At 41.8% G+C, this 20,447-nt stretch overlaps 1 protein-coding gene across 4 annotated transcripts in view; it reads right to left on the reverse strand.

The window, feature by feature from the left end:
- GLCCI1 (glucocorticoid induced 1) overlaps nucleotides 1-20,160 on the reverse strand; it is an 88,507-nt gene extending 68,347 nt beyond the window's left edge. For 2 of the 4 annotated variants that reach the window (XM_089776688.1, XM_089776687.1), the window contains exon 1: nucleotides 19,352-20,160. In XM_089776688.1, the coding sequence (XP_089632814.1) occupies nucleotides 19,352-19,853 (502 nt within the window). In that variant the 5' untranslated portion in view covers nucleotides 19,854-20,160. The remainder of the gene's footprint in view (nucleotides 1-19,351) is intronic. The other 2 variants (XM_075922316.2, XM_006114515.4) reach the window with 2 other exon arrangements.
- Nucleotides 20,161-20,447: the final 287 nt, after the last annotated feature.

The following is a 20,447-nucleotide window of genomic DNA, read 5'->3' on the forward strand; positions in this document are numbered from 1 at the left end:
CTCAACAATTCAGAATAAGTCATCGTAATCCACCTCCCAACTTCAACGTTCTATACTTTGACGAATCCTTTGATTCATATAAATGTGCCTATGAACTCATCTCCCTGCAATCAAGGTGGCAAGTAAGCAGTAAAATACACTCAGAATTTGAAAATATTTACTTCTGGAGATGTAATGAGATGATATTTACAATACTTTATTCTTGACCTAAAGTATTGGGGGAGGTTTCTTTTACAATTCTTCTTACCAGAACATAGTTTGCATGCTCAACAGTTTAGCAGCTAAGAAGCAGGCCAACTGTCTTAATAGAATACAGTTTCTTCTTTGAGGAAACAGTTTTTCAGTTTATCAATTTATTACTCTAGGACTTTAAAAAGAAGTTAATGTTTTAAGTAACATATTGCCTTGCATACTGACATATAGCTTGAGTTGACAATGTTAGCCCTACAGAGCAAGCTGACTACACCTAAAAGTAGCAAACATGAAAATTCACATAGCCTCCCAGATAAGCTAGTAATCTGCCACCATTAATAATTCATGCATATCCTACTGATACTACCTTCTACAGCTGTTTCTAAAATGTACATTACCTTTGAGGCTAGCTGACTATATTCTTGCCAAAGAGAAATTTCTGTTTTCTGTATCAGTAGATTATTTTTTTTCTGGGAAGAATACAAAGTATTTGAAATGTGTTTGTATTTTTCTCTTGGTCAAAGAATGACAACAGAAAGATGATTATGTAAATAAACTATATCAAACCAGCCCAATACCTTTTTTTGATAGGATTAACCCTGTGGATAAAGGGGAAGCAGTATATATGATACACCTAGATTTTAATAAAACTTTTGATACAGTCTCGCATGACTTTATTAACTAGGGAAATATAATGTAGATGGTGCCATTATAAGGTGGGTGCAAAACTGGTTAGATAGGAACTCTCTGGGAATGGTTGTCAATGGTTTACAGTCATGCTGGAAGGGCACAACAAGTGGGGTTCCAAAGGGATCAGTTTTGGGACCAGTTCTGTTCAATACCTTCATCAAAGATTTAGATAACGGTATAGGCAGTACGCTTACAAACTTTGAGGATGATACCAAAATGGAGGGATTGCAAGTGCTTTGGAGGATAGGACTATATTTCCAATGATTTGAGGCAAGCAGGATGAAATTCAACAAGGACAAATACAAAGTACTCTTAGGAAGGAACACTCCGTTTCACAAAATGGGAAGAGACTGTCTAGGAAGGCGTACTGCAGAAAGGAATCTAGGGGTCATAGTAAACCACAAACTAATATGAATCAACAGCAAACACCATCCTGAAATGTATTAACAGGAGTGTTTAAGCAAGACTCGAGACGCAATTCTGCTCTACTTTGTGCTGATTAGGCCTCAACTGAAATATTGTGTCCAGTTCTGCGTACCACATATCAGGAAAGATGTGGAGAAATTGGAGAAGAGAAGATCAACAAAAATGATTAAAGATCTAGGAAACATGACCTATATGAAAGATTAAAAGAATTGGGATGGTTTAATCTGTAAACGAGAAGACAGAGAGGGTACATTATAATAGCTTTTAAGTATCTAAAGGATTTTAACAAGGAGGAAGGAGAAAAATTATTCCTCCAGATGATAGCCTCTGATGATAGAGGACAAGAAGTTGCACCAAGGAAGGTTTAGGTTGGACATGAGGAAAAAACTCCTAACTATCACAATAGGTAAGCACTGGAACAAACTGCCTAGGGAGGTTGTGGAATCTCCATGATTGGAGATATTTAAGGGCAGGTTAGCCAAACACCTGTCAGGGATGGCGTAGATCAACCTTTTTTCATTCGCAACCCCCAAAGCAAAAACAAACAAACAAACAAAACCAACCCAGCACCACTCTGGAAACATTTTATTGCGGCCCCTTTAATTTAAAGCACTAGTCTGCTTCCCTGTCACTCCCTCCACCACGTGTACTTCAGGCGCCGAGATGGGGAAAAAAATGCCGGCTGACCCAGATCAAAGCGCTGTAATCCCTCAGAAAGACAGCCCATGGGTTGCGCACCAGTGGTGTTGATGGTACTTGGTCCTACCATGAGTGTAGGGGACTGGACTTGATGGTCTTTTGAGGTCCCTTCCAATTCTATGATTTCTTAAGCAAGACTACTAGTTGGAGAGAGGAAGTGCTGAAGGAACACAAGCCAGAACTGACCAATGACAGTAAAGTTTTACAGAAAGACTGAGCAAGAGTATTGTGCTATCTATCCATTGTCACAATTAAACAAAGGATGGCTATAAGCAGAGCAAACACAGTAAGCTAATGAACTGAAATTTAGTTCTATGAAGATAGATTTTACTTTAAAAACCTAAATTCTATTCTACTTTCATTAGCACAGTTAGTTGACAGTTTCTTAAAAGGAAAAAAAATATCCGTAGTTGTTATAACTTCTAATGTTTATTCACTGACACTTCTGCCATTACACTTCTGCCATAAATGTAATTTTTTATTTTTAGTATGTATTGCAGTATTTCCAATAGTGCAACATGTCAAGGACATTGAATTGAGATTAGAAAACAAACCTAAGCATTTGAGGCAATTTAATCAGAGCACAAAATAAATTAATAGATTTGCTGCCAACTTGTGGTATAGTTTCCAGAAAATGTTAAACAGAAATGGCAGTGCTGAACTAGGTGCAGTTGTAGCTGTGTGGATCAGAGAACATTAGGGAGACAAAGTGGGGGAGATAATAACTTTTATTTGATCAGCTTCTGTTGGTAAGAGATACAAGCTTTCACCCCACCTTCTCTAATGCAAATGTTTAAAGACATACAATAGTCACAATATTAAGGATGTCTATTTTGTAGAGGGTGAAGTATGTTGCAAGTGCTATGCACAGGGAAGCCAGCAAGACTAGAAAAACAAAAGTCTGCTAGGCAAATGTTTTTAACAATAATATATACACTGTGCACAGAAATACCAAAGAAAGATAAAAAGAAATGTCAATTTCAGCTGTCACAGTAATAGCAACTAACTAGTTTACAGGGAAAGACAATATCTAGCCAAACACGATAAGCAGCACCTAACTACAATCTAGACAAGGGATATTTAATCCATATTCCAAAACTTGGGGTATGTCTACACTACATAGTTGTCGGAAAAACGGCCTTTTTCCGACAAAACTTGAGGAATGTCCACATTGCAATAGCGTTCTTCTGCAGAAAAATTGAAAGAACAGAGGGGTTTTTCCCGGCACTGGTAATCCTTATTCTACAAGGAAGAAGCCTTTTTGCAAAAGAGCTCTTTCACAAAAAGGCATGTGTGGACGGGGAAGAGGGAGTTATTTCACAAGAAGAGGAAATGGCCATTCCATCCATAGCAATCACAGCTTACATGCGAGAGAGCATCCATTCAGTGGGGGATCCTCTCTTTTGAAAAAGAAGATCGCTTTTTCAATGCACTTTGGCAGTGTGGACGCTCTCTTTGGGAAGAAGATTTTTTGGAAGATCTTTTCCAAAGCTTCTTCCGAAAGAAGCCTGTAGTCTAGACGTAACCCTATACATCAAAAACTTCCATATTGGACCCACTTATCACCTGGAAAACCACATCAAACCATGTGACTTTCTATCCAACCAGATCAAAACGAAATGGCCCAATACCACTTGATTGAAAGGATAATCGGGATATGTCTTTTTACTTTAGTCCCTTGGCAGGTTTGTGTGCCATTTTTCAGGTTGTTCACAGACTAAGATAGAAATAATTGCATTAATTTATAATCTCCACTTTTAGTTTTTATGGTTGTGAAGAAATGTCCCAAAACATTTTTTCTACTAAATTCTGAATATTTAAATTGGAGCACTATTCTGAAGCGAAGTCTGCCACCATGTAATTTATACTGAAAATGGAGCTTGTCTTCAGTCAGCCAAGCAAGTACAAAATAATTTGGACTTGAAATCTCTCAGATGATGCTATAACTACTTAGGCTAATACTTGAGAGGAGGCAGAAGTAGTCCTATGTCAACTTGGTTATTTTTCTATTAGTTAACATTCTATCCTATAATTCAAACAAATATGAATATTCATTCTAGGAAAAGGATTATTTTTTGCAACACAAAATTTTTTCCCACTGCAGATTGTATAAAAATAAAAAACTGGTAACGGCATATGAATTACAATGGAAAGGAATTAAATCTTTTGGATAGCCTGATGACAAACCATGAATGGATTGCAAGTGTTTTATTTATCCTGCTATAGTTAAGGCCTGCTTTCTGCATCAAGCTCAACATTCAGAGTGCTCTAAAATCTATACTATTACTTGGATTGCTTGAAATTTGGTATTCCTGATAAAGGACAGGTTCTGTTAATGAGGTAATTTTGAAGGCATCTCGCCAAAGGACACTCTCTCTCTCTCCCTCTCTCTCCCCCTCCCCCTATATATATGGCTTTTCTTAAAGTTGACATTTTAGTAATTGATTTTTGCTCACAGTCAGAAATCAAACCAGGACTCATTTCATTGCACTGGGATGTCCAAAGTTTGACAGTTTCTCCAACAGAGTGCCAGCTTGTGTATGAAAAATCAAATTAAAGTGTTACTGAAAAACCCTACTTCTTCAGTTACAGAGTCTGAAGCTTTTCACATTAAGTGATGAGCTAAGCAATTACACTGGGCATGAGCAATAGGAGAGGAGAACATACTGTGCCTGCGCAGTCAGTACCTAGCAGTGCCTTTGGCGTCTGTCGACTGCCCATACGGCACGGCTCTTTTTCTACCATTGTTATATGGAAATTGTTATATGGCTTCCAAAGCAGAGGAGGAGGGAGGGATGAGGCACATGCACAAGGACACACATCTTAAAGAACCATCATTACTGAATAAGGTGAGTAACTTCTTTGAGTGCTGTCCTTGTGGTGCTCCGCTTCAGGTGTCTGTAGAGCAGCATCTGTCCTGATGATGGGCTTTGGGAGCTGTGCCACTGATGTTGCTGAAAGGACAGTTAGTCCTACTGTGGCTATCAGGATTGGCCCAGTGGTTATAGCATAATGTTTAGCAAAGCTGCGCTCAGAGGACCAGGTGGCTGCTCTGCATATGTCTATGAGTGGAACATCTCTGTGGAAATCTGTAGATGTTGCTACAATCCTGGTAGAATGGGCTGTTATTGTGTGTGGTAGTTACTTATTATGAATGACATGCCTGTTATGTATGCATGAGAAGATCCATTTGGTAAGGCATTGAGAAAAATACAGCTTCGCCTTTAGAGCGTTCCACTATAGACAAACAAAAATCTATGGGATTTTCTCCAGGGTTTAGCCCTATCCAGATAGAAAGCGATCACATGTCGCTTGTCAAGCATGTGTAGGTAACACCTAGGGTATGTCTAGACTACATGGCTCCGTCGACGGAGCCTGTAAACTAGTTTACCCAGCATAGGCAAACAAGCTAAAATAAACATGGCCGCGACGTTGTGCCGACAATCAGCTGATCCACAATCTAGACACGGATCTGTCAGCTGGGGAAGCCTTTGCCAACTGATCCCTTATGCCTTGTGAAACGAGGTTTACAGGATCGGTCGGCAAGGGTTTCCCCAGTGAACAGATCCACATCTAGACTGCCGTGCTGTGCCAGATCAGCTGATTGTCGGCACAGAGCGGCAGCCATGTTTATTTTAATGAAGTGGGGATTATTTAAATCCCCACTTCTTTGCCTATGCCGGGTAAACTAGTTTACATGGCTCCGTCGACGGAGCCATGTAGTCTAGACATACCCCTACAGAGCATTGTTGTGTGGTTTGGAAAAAAAAAAAAAAGGTATGTCAGTGAATGGGTTCACTGATGTGGAAGGCAGATGCTACCTTGAAATTGGGTCATAAGGTGACTTTGCCCTTGGTGAAAACAATGCGGGGGGAATGGGGGAAGTCAGCCATGAAGACTGCTTTTTCCCCCCCCAACACATTTGCCCAATGTGATTGCCATGAGGAACACCACTTTCACAGACAAATGGAGGAGAGAACACATGGGTCTCTTATGAGGTTTTTGAAGCCATGGTTAAGGACCCAGGATAGAGTAGAAGCTCTTACCATGGGGTACATGTTCTGAATGCCCGTGAGGAAGCTTTTCGTGATGGGGTGAGAGAAAAAGCTTGTGTAGTTGTTATCTACTAATAATACAAAATAATCAACTAAACAAAGCTGTAAAGTGGCCGAACAATAGACTTTTCATCCAAAGAGACCAAGATGCTTATGGTCTTTATCATGTGGTGTAGAATGGAACTGTGGATAATTAGGTCAGTGGTGAACAGTATCCAAAACAAGGGAGTTGGGCTGTGGATGGGAAAATAAAAAATTCATGTCTTTGGCTGGAACAAGTACTTCTTGTCAGCTCTTATTTGTGGGAGGAGAGGGGTTACTGATGCCAGTGTTTGCCAGATTGTATCAGCTGGCTCAATGATGGCTTTGTCCATGGGTAAAGCAATCTGAGGTGGTAGAGGGCTGCAAAATACTCAGGAGTGTCTGTTGCTTTTCCTGAACTTCCTGAAGGTAAATTTTCTGAGCCATAGCCACTCTTCTAAAAAAGTTCTTCAAAATGTTTCAGGTCATCAGTAGGAGTAAAGGTAGTTGGAATAACTGCCTCATCTGGCACGGTAGAAGAATTATGAAGAGTTATGGAGAGGGGATCTTTGCTCCTCCTCAGTGGGTTCAGGATCTTCTTCCTCAGGAAGCTCTTTGTCCTCCACTATCGACTGTGTGTCTTAGGATCTGGTGTGGGGGAGGGGGAAGGCAGGGGGGACCTGAAAGCTTTGCTGGCTGGTGTCAATGGTGCCGTATAATGCTGACTGTAGGAGGACCGTGGGTCTCATGGTGGCCATTGGATGGGATATGGAGGTGGCAGGCATGGCCAAGGAGGAGGAACATGATGAGTCTGCTTCACTGGTCCCAACTCCCAGGGAGGTCTCTTCTGTGTAGGTTAAAAATCACTGCAAAGAGAATCTATTGTCCTGGGTCACTACACGAAAGTGATGGTGCCAGGGATGAAGGTGAATGACCATACCCCAAGTGCGGTGATTGAGGCACCAAATGAACTTCTACGTCACTTTGCTGGAGGAACCACAGCAGTGCTAGGGACTGCTTTGGTATGGTTCTCTGTGGTGCCAATTTGGCTGATGTCAGCATTTGAAGTGCCTGTGCAGGGGTCTGGTTTGGCATCAGTGTCAGTGAAGATGTCGTGTGTGGGTCGGCTTTGATGCCATATCCTGGCCAGTGCAGTTGGTGCTGTTACAGAGACTTTATGTCTAGGCTGCAAGTGTGCGTGCTTCTGCACCATTGGCATCCCACGCCGAGATGGTACAGAAGTGCCTGGCTTGTCAATGGTGTGGAGTCTGGTGAAGCTCGGCACCAGAGACAGGAATCTGGTGTGAGAAAATCTGGTTTTGTGAGAGCTTTTTTCTGTCGATAAAGAGGAACACTTCTTCAAAGTGCTGGAGGTAGTGAGGTCCTCATCTGAAGGCTGGAGTAATTTTTCCAGCAAAATCATTTTTAGTTGGACTTCTCTATCACACCTAGCTCTGACCATCATGTTCGAGCCGTGAGGGCACTTAAATGAAATATGTCCCTCTCCAAGATATTTGACACAGGACAAATGCCTGTCAGAAACTGGCATGAGATCCTTACAAGTGCCACACCTTTTAAAATCTGGTGAACCAGACATGATACAGAATGGAAAGCAGTGGAGGGGAGAGAGGTAAGTGGTGGAAAACAAAATTAATGTGGGGTTTTTTTTGGAGTTTTTTTCAGTTTTTTGAAGGAAGAAAAAAAGAAGGCAGTTGGTTGGGAAAACTGAGATGACCCAAAAAATGAAAGTTTCTAATTATTTTATTATTGTTTGTAGCCGTCCGATCACCAATGCGAGGATGCACTAACACCTGAAGGGGAGCAACCACAGAGACAGAAGCACTCAAAGAAGAATCCCAAGCAAAGAACCCAAAGAAGAATCTTTCTGAATTCAAATCTATACCAGGGCAGAAATTTGAAGTAAAAAGTGTAGGCATATTTCTTCATATCAAAGTGGATATTTGAGACAAATGTAATTACAGAATAACACTGTATTCAACATTACAAACCTTACACAAATGTAACGATGGTTAGAGGTGAAAGATTAAAAGAGAATAGGGGGAAGGGATGAGGAGTCAAGTAATGGGACTAAGAGTGGTAAGATGGAGGGGTTGGCACTAGGAAAGGAGACCTGGCGGTGGCTGACGCCAGAACTATTAGCCCTACATTCCCCTCTCCCATGTGTATCATCATCTGGGAGTTTTACATCCTAAACTCATGTTTTCAGTGGAAGGTTTCTGAACTCCATGCCCTTCTTTCAGTTTCAATTGGGATCCTCCCTCGTCGGTGTCAAAACCTGCTCTTCTCTCTCCCCACATCATTTGTGCATGCTAGAATATTGACCAATTTTGAGGGGGTAAGACCACCATTCCTACCTTCCTCATGTAAAACAGATTCTGAAGGGGACTTGCCTTTCTGAGATTGTATGATCCCCATTCCCTCACTTCATCAGGTGATCAGAGACCCCCCCAGTTGTGTTTCAGCTCCACACTCTGCCCTCGTGTGCGCACACTGGGATCTTGCAGGGGAGAAGCTGTCATAATTCATGAGAACTCAGTTCCAATAGGCTGGGAGGGGCTGTCTTTCTGTGAGTGTTTACATCACACTCACTAACCCAGTGGTGGGCAAATACTGACCAGTGGGCCAGATCTGGTTCCCCAGAATTAGCCCCTGATAAGCTGCTACCGCTGTATTTACCGGTGCCTCCACAGCTATGGGCAACTGCTGTTCCCATTGGTCACAGATCACCATTCCCAGCCGATCAGAGCTGCAGGAAGCAGCGTCCACAATCCACACCACTTCCCACAGCTTCCATTCAACAGGAATGGCAATCCATAGCCAACAGGAACTGCAATCACCCATACCAGTGGACATACAGGCAAATATAGTGGCAGTAGCCCACCAGAGCCTGACCCTGGCAAATCACCACCATTTATTGCCTGCTCCTACCCCAACTTTTTCATAGGCCATGACCCTGAGCTCATGCCTGTGGTTATCTGAGCTCCACTCCCTGCACCCCAAGATCTCAGGGGAGTCCTATATGCACATTACAATCTGGGGAAGCCCTCCTGATCTATAAGACACATTCTAGGGGACTTGTTCCTCTACATGGGGAACTTAAAAGGGGTGCAGACAAGAAAATACTCCTGAGACTAGGCTGACAATGAGCATGTCTGCCATCTTAGGTCAGGTCCACAATGAAGAGTTAGGCTGATGCAGCTACATCACTATGAAGTGTGAAAAAGAAACTCACTAAGTCATTAAATCACGAATAATGTGGAGAAACTGAACATGAAAGTGTTATTTATCCTGTCACAAAACACAAGAGCCAGGGGTCACCCGCTGAAAAGAACAGGTAGGAGGTTTAAAAACAAACAAAGACGTACTTCTTCAAACAATGCACAGTCAACCTGTGCAACCTGTTACTAGGGACATGATGAAGGCCAAAAGCATAACTAATTCAAAAAAGAATTAGATAAGTCCATGGAGAATGGACAGATGAACGGCTATTAGATGGTCACAGACTCAACTCTGGGTGTCGCTAAGCCTCTGAATTAAGGAAAGATTCTGGGAATGGATAACAAGGGATGGATCACTCAATATTTGCCCTGTTCTGTTTATTCCCTCTGAAGTACATGGCACTGGATGTCATTGAAAGACCAGACACTAGATTAGATGGACCAATGTGAGTTGCAGCAGAGGATATTCCCCCTCCACCCTGAATTTTCCCCTTCACTGTGTGTGCTGGGATCTCAGGGAATCCTACCCTCAGCACTGCTCTGAGCCTCCTTCCCTGATTGCGCTGGGATCTGGGGGATCCTGCTCTCATTAGGAGGTCTTAGAGTCTTCCTGTCCCTCCATACAAGCTGGGATGTTGGTGGACAGAATCAAGGCAACATAAGTTTAACACCTGAATCCCAGAAAATAAATTAGTTAAGATGCTGACCACTGTGGGGAGGGGCGATGGGAAGGGCAATACTTGGAGGAGAGGCAACGTGGCTGGACCTGGGACTTGGCTGGGGAAGCCTCAAAGATAGGAATCCCAACTGGAGATGGGCAGTAGGTAGTTAGAAGCCTAGCTCAGTGTACAGTTCTGGCTATATAACCAAGGTAGCATTGGCTAGAGCTATGCACATATACAACATGGGCATCCATATTAGCAGCTGAAAAAAATGATACATACATATAAAATGTATATCTGCAAATTTGCAGGGTTCTAAATTCAAAATTTATAAAAATGAGTTGTAGCTATAAAGCAGATATCTGCAGATTTGCAGGACTCAACATATAGCATTCCAGTAAGCTACTGCCTATTATAGGTGTAAGCAGCAACATAGGAAGAAAATAGGAGCAGTTTATTACATGTTAATAGCTTCAATAAGAGGAGAGCTAGAAAAGGAAAAAACACACTCTACATATTGCAAGGAATGGTGGTGCAAAGGTCAGAGTTAAAGATGACACAGAGCCAGTGAGTAAAACTTCATCTGAGATCAGTTAGCACCTACACATGGCAAACATTTCAAGGCAGGACCATTATCACTATTTCCCCTATAATAAAATATATCAGGGGGAAAAGAAGCACTGAGACAACACATAACAACTGTTATGTGAAAAACCACTGGATTCAGAATATTTTCAACTTGCCCGCTGAATGACCTTGTACAAACCCTATTGCCTCTGTTCCTCAGTTTACCATCTGTAAAATAGGAATAATGAAAAGTTCTTTGAGATCTAGCTATATGATGAAAAGCACTATACAAAAGCTAGGTGTTTTGATTATTACCTAGCCATAGTAGCATCTCAACTGAAAACCAAAGTGAGGTAAACAGCTCTCTAAATGGACATTAACTCTTATCAGAAACATATTTGTTTACAAAAACCTAGGAAGTTAAATGTAAAAAAAAAAACTCTTAATGCACAGTTAAGATTGCACAATGATAGCTCATGCCCTTCTAGAATGCTAAGTACAGCAAAACTCATGCTTTAGAAAAACAAGAAATACAAAGTTAAGGGGAACACCCATGAAACCTTAGTTCTGCCCTGTTTGAGCAATGCCCCAATATGCCCAGAACACCTACACTGCCATTTTGCCTTCTCACTGTAGTGGATGAGTGCCACATGTACTTGGCCTACCCTCAAACACTGAGCTTACTCCCTGACAGAATACTTTACCTGTAAAAGAAAGTGGTGATTAAATTTTACAATCTCTTCATAGTTACTCAAAGAATGCCATCTACAACTGTACTTCCTCTTACCCATCATTAAAATCCATATACTGCTCTTCTATCCCACCTCATTACTGACAATATCCATAGTAAGACAACCCTAGAGTCCTGCAACTAAGAGAATCTAAGCAATTCTGTTTTGAAATGATGTAGATTGGAATGTCAAGGTTCAATATGTATCTCCTTTGACAGCTCTCATGAGAAGACAGACTCAGATCACCTCAGGTCACTCTCAGCTTTTCTGACCTGTTCTACCTTATTCCTCTACCATTCAATTCAGCTATGCCTAATACATTGAATAAAATTATAGTGAATGGAAATTATTGCCAGTGACTACTAGCAGCTCTAGGTAAAGACTAGAGTCAAGGTTGAGTGGGTGTTTTACCTTACCTTTGTTTACCTCCTGGTTTTCAGAAGACTGAGTTTTGTTGAACCCAATGTTCTAGGAAGACACATGCTATCACTTTGCCACTTTAAATGCTATCACTTTTCTATCAAAACACTATACTTCAACAAAAGCACACACTTGAAGTATGTGCCCTCCCAAACTTCAATATTATGGAACAGCTGATCATGATCCAGTCAAAGATGCACTCTAAAAAAAAAAAAAAAAGCTTTAAATGGGTCATAAATTCCATATGGAGGTGGCTTTTCAGCATGGCATTTAACAATTCAAAGGGCATAATTTAAAAATATTTAATTTAAAATTAAAAATGATCTTAGTGTTAAATCTTGAGTAACTATTACAATGGACAGTTTTTAAAATAAACTACTTAGTCAATTTATGGTATTCTTCATTACACATTTTTTTGGGTCAGATCTGTGAATAATCTTCAGAGAAATTAATGAAGAAATTGTCTTTACAAAATGGCCACCACATTCTGTGTTCTCAATGGGACTGAGGCCAGTTTGTTAGAAGGGCCTTATTTAAGAAAGTATAGTTTATCTTTAACAATGCTGGCCATCACCTTCAATTGTTTCAACAGGGGAGAAACCATACTGTACTTGGGAAGATGATGATCCTGTATGCCAGTGTTTTTCAAAGTGGCCTGTGGACCCACTCTTAAAAAGCCTCTACCGGGCTGCTCCATTTTGTTTACTTGCCGGCTCTGCAACCACAGAGTCTCGCAGGTCTCATTGGCTGCAGTTTGCCATTTGCAGACAAGGGGAGCTACAGGAAACTGTATGACGTAGTAGCAGTTCTCAGAGTTGGTTCGTGGACCACTTTGAGAAACACTTCTGTACGCTATACTGGAAATAGCACTGTTAGAAGCAGGAAAATATGGAGAGGATGGCAGAAAGAAAAAGGAGAAAAGAGATGCAGGGGAATGTTGAAGGTACATGGGAGACCCAGGGACAAGATTACGTGTGCTGCTTGTAAGGCAAGGTCAGAACGGAGAAGGCTTCGGGCACTCCCCCGCCCCCAGGCCCTGATTGGCCTGAGGATGGAGGAGTGTGCCAAGCCTCTTTCCAGGGCATGGGTGCCTAGTGGGAAAGGGGGGCAAAGGGGTTCCCCCAGCCTCATCATGGTTTGGGGGTATACCTGCCCATTCCTGTTTAGGCCCCGCCCCTTCCAGGGTGGCCCGGGGCTGCTTCAAAAATTTGTGAAGCGGACCTCGGGCAAAATTATTGCCCATCCCTGTCTAAGGATGTAGTGATATACATCCCTTATTCTTCATTCTCATTGACTCCAGAAATTGTTTTGGGGATATGTGAATGATGTACATAAAATAGTAGCTCTGGAAATGAGAACTTAGTAGCTCTGGAAATGAGAACTACCCATTCATTCATTTCAATGAGTTAACACTAAAGCACAACAATGCATATTTAAGTGTCGACAATTTCATTTACATCATACTTTAGCAGAAACATTAGCTCATAATGACTTTGTATTCAGTAGGAAAAGATGTATTTTAAGCATGTTAACTAACATGTTAAAATCATAGTTAAACAAGGCTAACTGATGTTTTAGCATGTGTTCTGTTATCATAATAAACAGTTAGGAGGAGTAGAAAGTCCCAGATAACATACCTTTTTCCAATTGTAGACATGAGAAATCACTTCAAACTGAAACTTACAGCAACCTCCACTATGAAGAAACTACTCCACAATAATGCAATCACTGAGCTGGGTAATAATGAAAATAGGTTGAACATATTCAGAGATTCTAAGGCAAGAAGAGACCACTGTGATCATCTTAGTCTAATTTCCAGTGTAACACAGGATACAGAATTTTCTCAAAAATAATTCCTAGAGCATATATTATGTATTTTTTTCCAATCTAATCTGAAGTATACCTTGACTGCACGCTTGCACTGAAATATCAAGCAAATGCATATATTTGCAACACAACACAGTGAGTGTTAAGGCTAGCTTTTCCAGGTCTAAGTAAAATGAAACTGTTTCTTAGGGGTTGTTGCTATCAGTAGTTGATGACTATCAGTTTTCTATCAAGCCATATGAACGGCAGGAGCAAAAAGCAGTTTAATTTGTATTACCTAGGTTCCTAATGCATTGCTAAATTTAGTGGGTTGCTGAGCTTGCTATACTGTTAATGTATGAACCCACATTCTGAACAGGTAGACTTCTTCATACAAGTCTACTTTGTACATTCTTTCCATCTTTTCTTTAGTAGTTTAATGGACAGCTCTGTCTGCGTGGAAGACAGCAAAGGGGGACAACGGAAACTAGGAACTTCAGAATCCTAATTCCAGTTTTGCTACTGACTTGCTCTGTACATGTTGACAAATCGACTTATATTTCAGTTTCTCCAGGTGTATAATACTTCATGGAGTGAAGATTAGTTAAAATAGAGACTTGAAAATATAAATCACTGAGCAAATACTACCAAAAGTGTTGTTCTTTTACTATGATATCCTCACTGAACAATAATACTACCAGTATTTCCTTTACATCTAATATGAGCTATTTCAATACCCTGCAACTTCAGACAGCAGAAAAATCTAAATCTTTCCATTTTCCTATGCCATAGGATCTGAATTGAAAAAAGTCTTTTAGGAATTTGCTTAAGAGCACAAACAAGCTGATTAACACACTACACCTAATAAACATGCATATCAAAGGAGATGATTACCAGACCCTTGTTCTATCTAAACAATCTTTCACCTCATGGGATCTGTTTCAAATTTAGTCCAAAGTGACTTAGCTACCCATATTAGAGATTATTTTCCAACAAAAGCTATTTTAGGGGCAATGGTAGGGTGAAGGGGGAGGGAGAAAAAAATGTTGTGGGGACACAAAATAGAAAATGCTGCAACTGTGCATGCATGTTTCGTAACTTACAATAGGAAGTTTCACCAAAAAAAATATTTCCTCGTTTAATTTTAAAGATAAAGGAGAGGTCTTGATTTTTGTTACAACATGATCCTTGTATAAACTCCTACTCTGCCAAATTGTTGGATGCCTTTAATCCACAAGATATGCAAATAGGAAGTTTTGGCATTAAAAAAATTGAACTATGTGCATAGAGACTAATAGTATTCTTCTGGAGCAATAAGTGATAAACACACGTATTCCTCTGGAGCACCTGGCTATTACTTTTTCTTACTAGTCCTAAATTCCTTAAAAGTCATTAATTCCCTAAACAGCTAAATTAATTAATTAAAATATTTTTTTAAAGTTGCCCCTACAGCTAACTCTGATTTTGGAAACTTCAGAAAAATTAAAAAGGTTTACATTACAAATCACATAAGTGAAAGTATTTCTGTTTCTGATCATTATAACATTAGCAAGTACGACTATAATTAACAAAACCCAAATTTGAACATTTTGCATTAAGAATGTCCTACCTGAACAACAGACAAAAGTTCTACAAAACTGTTTATATTTGAACTTGCTGTATAACATTAGGATCTCAGGAGAAGTGAGATTCTATAATTTCACTAAGATTTTACATTTAATATTAACTATTCTAGGCCTTAAAAAAACCCTACTTAAGTAAGTTACTATTTTTGCTTCCCTGCAAAAAGGAACTAACCTTGTCCCACCACAGGGAATTCTGGTAGCTCCTCACCTCCATCTACCACCATGCACATAGATTGCCTCCAAAGCACATGGAATGCAATATCTATTTTGTTTGCTCAACTTATACATTACTGCACTAGCATTCAAGACATCATTTCTACTGATCTAGCTTTTGTTGTTTGTCATGTTGCCTTATATATCAATTTATGCATTAAATTTAGGCTAAGAGGCATATATTCCTCACCTCACAAAACTGGGCTATTCCTACATTTAACAGGCCATAGAATTTATATTTTCTAGCACAACCTGTTTGAGCTATAGAAACATGAATGTTAATGACATAGTATTTTTTCCCCACCTTAAGTTTAGCTAACACATTTCCAATATTACTGAGTAACAAAAAAATCCCATGTTTATTCAGGGTTTTTAGGGTGGATATTTTTGCGGGGGAAAGGGAGACTATTTGATGTAAGCATACAAAACTCAAAAGTTCTCAGCCATGAAATTTCAATATTGATCACGGAGAAGCGTTGAAAGCACTTTTAAAACACTGTTTTCCTATAAAACAGTACGTTTTTTATGGCATAGTAGGTCTTAAATCTAAACATAAAGACCTATCTTGTTTTAGAAATATAAATAGCATTATGAGCATCCTAGAAAGGAGGGTACGTGAAGAATAGGATGATGGGAGGAAGAAATGGAGCATGCCATTTTCATTCATGCAGTAGTGATGTCAGTGTCTGCAGCAGCAGCAGTTGCCTTGACCCCTAAAGGCTCAAACCCAAAGTAGTTTTACAGAGTATATTTATTTTAAAAAAGTAAACCGCAGGAAACCCACTTACAACACTGGAATATTTCACACAAGATGGTTTAAGAGGGGATCAAATTCAAAGCAGTTCTATGCTGAAAGAAATTGAGAAAAACACCAGGTGTTTTAGGCAGAGAAAAACATCTTTTCTGTCAAAAGCATAGCCAGTCTCCCACACAAGCATGCTCCTGAAACAATGCAAGTCAATCTGCACAGCCAGAACCAAAACAGTCTCTGCACTGCAAAAAATAGGATTACATCAACAGTGGGAACTTTCATTTTACATCAAAAGAGGAAATGTTTTAAGAGCATGACACAAAATGTAATAGTTTCACTAAGAGTTATGTCATACCCAGGCATGATTAAGAGGCTAACAATAACCAAAGGAGTAAACTATGCAACAATATGTGGTAAAACAATCCATGTTTGATGGCAATAAGTGTTTCAAGCCCTCCACTATGACTGCAGTAGTATTCCAGCATCATTGTATAGTCTCTGTACAGATACCACCATAAAAGCTACACATGATTTTTACTTCATGTATATTATACACACAAAAATCTAGAAGCGCGTAAATCAAAGAAACAAGAGGCTAAAACCATATCTTGTGATACCTCATCCATACTCCAGTTTTGTAATTTTTTTTTATTTATACTTTTTAATTCACAACACTATAAAAACAGTCTTATCCCCCAGGTCTTCTAGAAAATGGTGCCTGTATTTCTGAAAATAAAGCTGTTGTTGTATGCAATTGTGGTCATTATTAGGGCGATCACGTTGTTTTCATTCATTCATTCAGGATTTGCTGGAGTATGTCAGTTTCTGCAGCAGCAGCTGGCTCGACTTGGGGTAGGGGGAGGACATATTCCTTGGGGTGCATACAGATTATGGACATGTATTTTGATGGACTACTTATAATTTTATATATTACAAACACAAAAATGTATCAAATTTTATCTGCTACTAACATGGTTTAACATCAGGCCAGGCTCAAGCAACTTTAACGATGGAAAAGTAATTCAGTACTAATTTATAGGTCTGAACTATTAAGACAAAGACTTTCAGTTCAAAACATGTAGCCACTCTTCAAATTTAAAATTTTACTCAAACAAAAATGTATTCATTAAAACCCCCACGATTGCACTAATGAAATACTTAATAGCTCTGCAGTATTTCTCTCCAAAGGTAATTACCCACATCCCACTCCCCATGTGAAGTGCAAACCATCATCCACTGTAATATTACAATGTTTATCAAGTTAGACCGGGGAACTGATGTATAATAATATTTGTCATCAGTTTTAATGGTCACAGTTAATTATATGCATCAAGTCTGTTTTGTTTTGGCTGACCTCCCATTTTATTTCCCAGAATAACACTACACTTAACTGTCTCTAAAAGAGGGGGGAGAGGAAGTTGGATAAGAAAAAAAACAAACAAATTCCTAGAGTTACGGGGACAAATGAGCCTCAGTTTTAAATACAACTTAACTGAAGCAAAATTGCTAAGGATTGTTTCCATTTTAAAGCATGCAAAACCCTGTAACTCTACAAATCTCCTTCCATGATCATAGATCTATTGCATAATGTTGGCATAAATACTAAGATATGATGGAAAGTGTTTAATCTTCAGGATAAGAGTAAATACTACATAATGTATACCAATTCCATACATAATATTATTAGTCATACGTTTATATACTTACATACAGTATTCTGGGACTATTTGAATAGCAAGAACTGCTCAAGTCACAAACATTGCAATAGACTTCAAGAATTCACCACATACCCAATAAAGATATGGAGGGGAAGAAATAAGGGAACTGATTCCACTGTTACAAAACATGTTAACAACCAAAACACATTTATTTTCATTTCAGATGCAAATTATAAAGACTGAGAGAGGTGTACGGGGGCACTGAGCCATATGAAATGTTCCCTTGAAGAGGTGATGTGTGATACCTGATAACTGCAGCAGGGTAACATACAAAGTGCATTCAGCCTGATTCATTCAACTGCTGACGTGATGGGGGAGGGCACTAAGATGGCCACAGTCACTTTAACACCTTTAATAATTCAACAGACAACATGAAGCAGGTTATGTTAGAGCTGTTGATAATTAGTCTGTACTTATTTAAAAGCTTGCTAGACTGTATTCTAAGATAGAATTTTTAAGGTTTTTTCATTTTTTTAAGTTCTTTCTTTGAGGCATTTTATGATTTTATTGGTCTGGCAGATTGTTTTTAGCATTTCTTGAGACAATATTATCAGAATTGTGTATTTTATTTTGATGTGTATGGGAGTGTTTTAAAGTTCATGTTTTAACCTTAAAGTTAAAAATGTATGGGGGAGGGGGAAACAAGAGAGAAGGGTTTTCCTGGTTGGTTTATTTAAAAATACCATACAGAGGGAAGTTACTTTACACCTTAATTATATGCTATTTCAATTAATGTGGAGTGTAATAGGGTATTTTAGCGCTTGTTTTTATCTCCAGGCACATATGGAGAGATGAATTTCTAGGGTGTGTTTTATACCCTTGTGCACTTAAGTGGAGAATTTCAGGGCACCTATGTGTATCTGATCAGGTTTGAGTATGTCAAAACATGTGTTCAAACCTCTTTGTATGGTGAAGGAGGGGAAGAGTGCAGTATTTTAGATGTTCTATTTGTACCTCTTATATGCCAGAGTGATTCTTTCAGGCCTTGTTTTGGACCTCCTTTTGTATGCATGCATATGGGGGTGCATTTTTATGGCCTCTCCTCGTCATTCTTTCGGGAGCACAGGCAGATATTTCACCCCTGAACCCTAATCTCTCTCTGCAAAGGGTACTTTCAAGTTTGATATCTTGCTCTCCCTTTGAAAAGGAGATGACATTTCAGGACTTAGCCCTCAAATCGCTCCCTGTTAAAGGGAGACGAAATAAAATTTATTTTGGGGTCCGGTCTCAGCCCCTCATTTTTTGGGAAGAAGGGGTATTTCGGGGCTCTCTCCCCATCTCTCAGGAGACTCATCACGGGAGTATTTTCAGGCTCGGGACGAGTCTTCTGGAGATATTTCATGGTTCTTCTCTTAACTGTGGAACAGAGGGCGTGACTCAACCCTCTCTAACCCCTCTCTCGAACTGGGGATATTTCGGGGCTCATCCGCTCCCCTCTTTGGAGGGGAAGGCGCAGGAGCTGTGGTCGTTTCGAGCTCGGCCCCCTGGAATCTCCCGGGAGGGGGATGGCGGCTCTGCCCCGGGTGTTTTCTTTACCTCTGTACACCGGGGAGCTGGGGCTTCGTCTCTCAGGTGAGCTGCTCCTCCTGCTGCCACCGCTCTCCGGCGAGCGCCGCTGCCTGCCCTTCACCCTCCCTGGGTCCGCCACGCCGCCTCCCGGGGGGGCAGCCGCTGCCAACGGCGGCGTGGGGCTGGGTGGGCTGCTGCCGCGGCCCCCTCCGCTGCCCACCGGCCCGGTGTTGCTTCCCACCGAGGCCGAAGGGGAGCGGGTCGGGCTGTGCTGGCTGCCCCGCAGGAGCTGGTAGGGCACGGTCGCTCGGATGGGCTGGAGCAGCCGGCTGGTCCCGGCGCTGCCTCCAGCCGCCCCGTTGCCGCCGGCCGCGGTGGTGGGTGACCCGGCGGCGCCGCGCCTCATTCTCTGCGGCGGGTGGTGCCCGGGCGGAGTCTGCGAAGAGCTGGACGGGGAGGACATGGCGGGCAGGGGGGGCGCAAGTCCCGGCGGGGGCTCCGTGCGCTGCCCCCGGCCGTGTCCCCACATGCGCCCGCCGCCGGGGGGCTGGGAAGGGACAAGCGCTTCACGGCCCGACAGACTCTCCGCGCCGCCCGGCTGCCCCCGGCGCTTCCTATCGGCGGCGGCGGCTGCTCCTGCGCCAGGCTCTGGCCATCGCCACCCGTCCGGGCGCGCTGCCGAGCCCCGCAGCCCGTCACATCCTACAGCGCTGCCCCTCGCGGCGATGGGGTCCGCAGCGAGCCCCGCGCGCCTGCCCTCGCGAGCCGCAGGAACCGCCACTCGCTCGGCCGCCCTGTCTACCCCCGAATGGCAACTCCGAGCCTCAGCCGCCCGGCAGCGACGGGCAAGGGGCGGCGAGCAGCGCGCCCATTGGGTACATTGCCTCCGTTAGTTCTAGCCTGATTGGTTACGGCACATGAAGGGCAACATTGTCCACCAATCAGCGGGCCGTTTTACTGGCGGGGGCAGGGAGAACGGCTCTGGCCTGTGGGGAGGGGACAGCCGTGGGGTGGGCGGCTTGCCCGGTGGGGTGGGCGAGGGACGAGGTGGGAAGCGGGAGGCGGCGGGCTGGGTTAACCAGGCGGCCGGGTAATGAGGGGGAGCCGGCTGCCTCAGGCCCGG

This window comes from Pelodiscus sinensis, chromosome 2 (assembly GCF_052426305.1).
Source record: "Pelodiscus sinensis isolate ZL-2025 chromosome 2, ASM5242630v1, whole genome shotgun sequence".
NCBI lineage: Eukaryota > Metazoa > Chordata > Testudines > Trionychidae > Pelodiscus > Pelodiscus sinensis.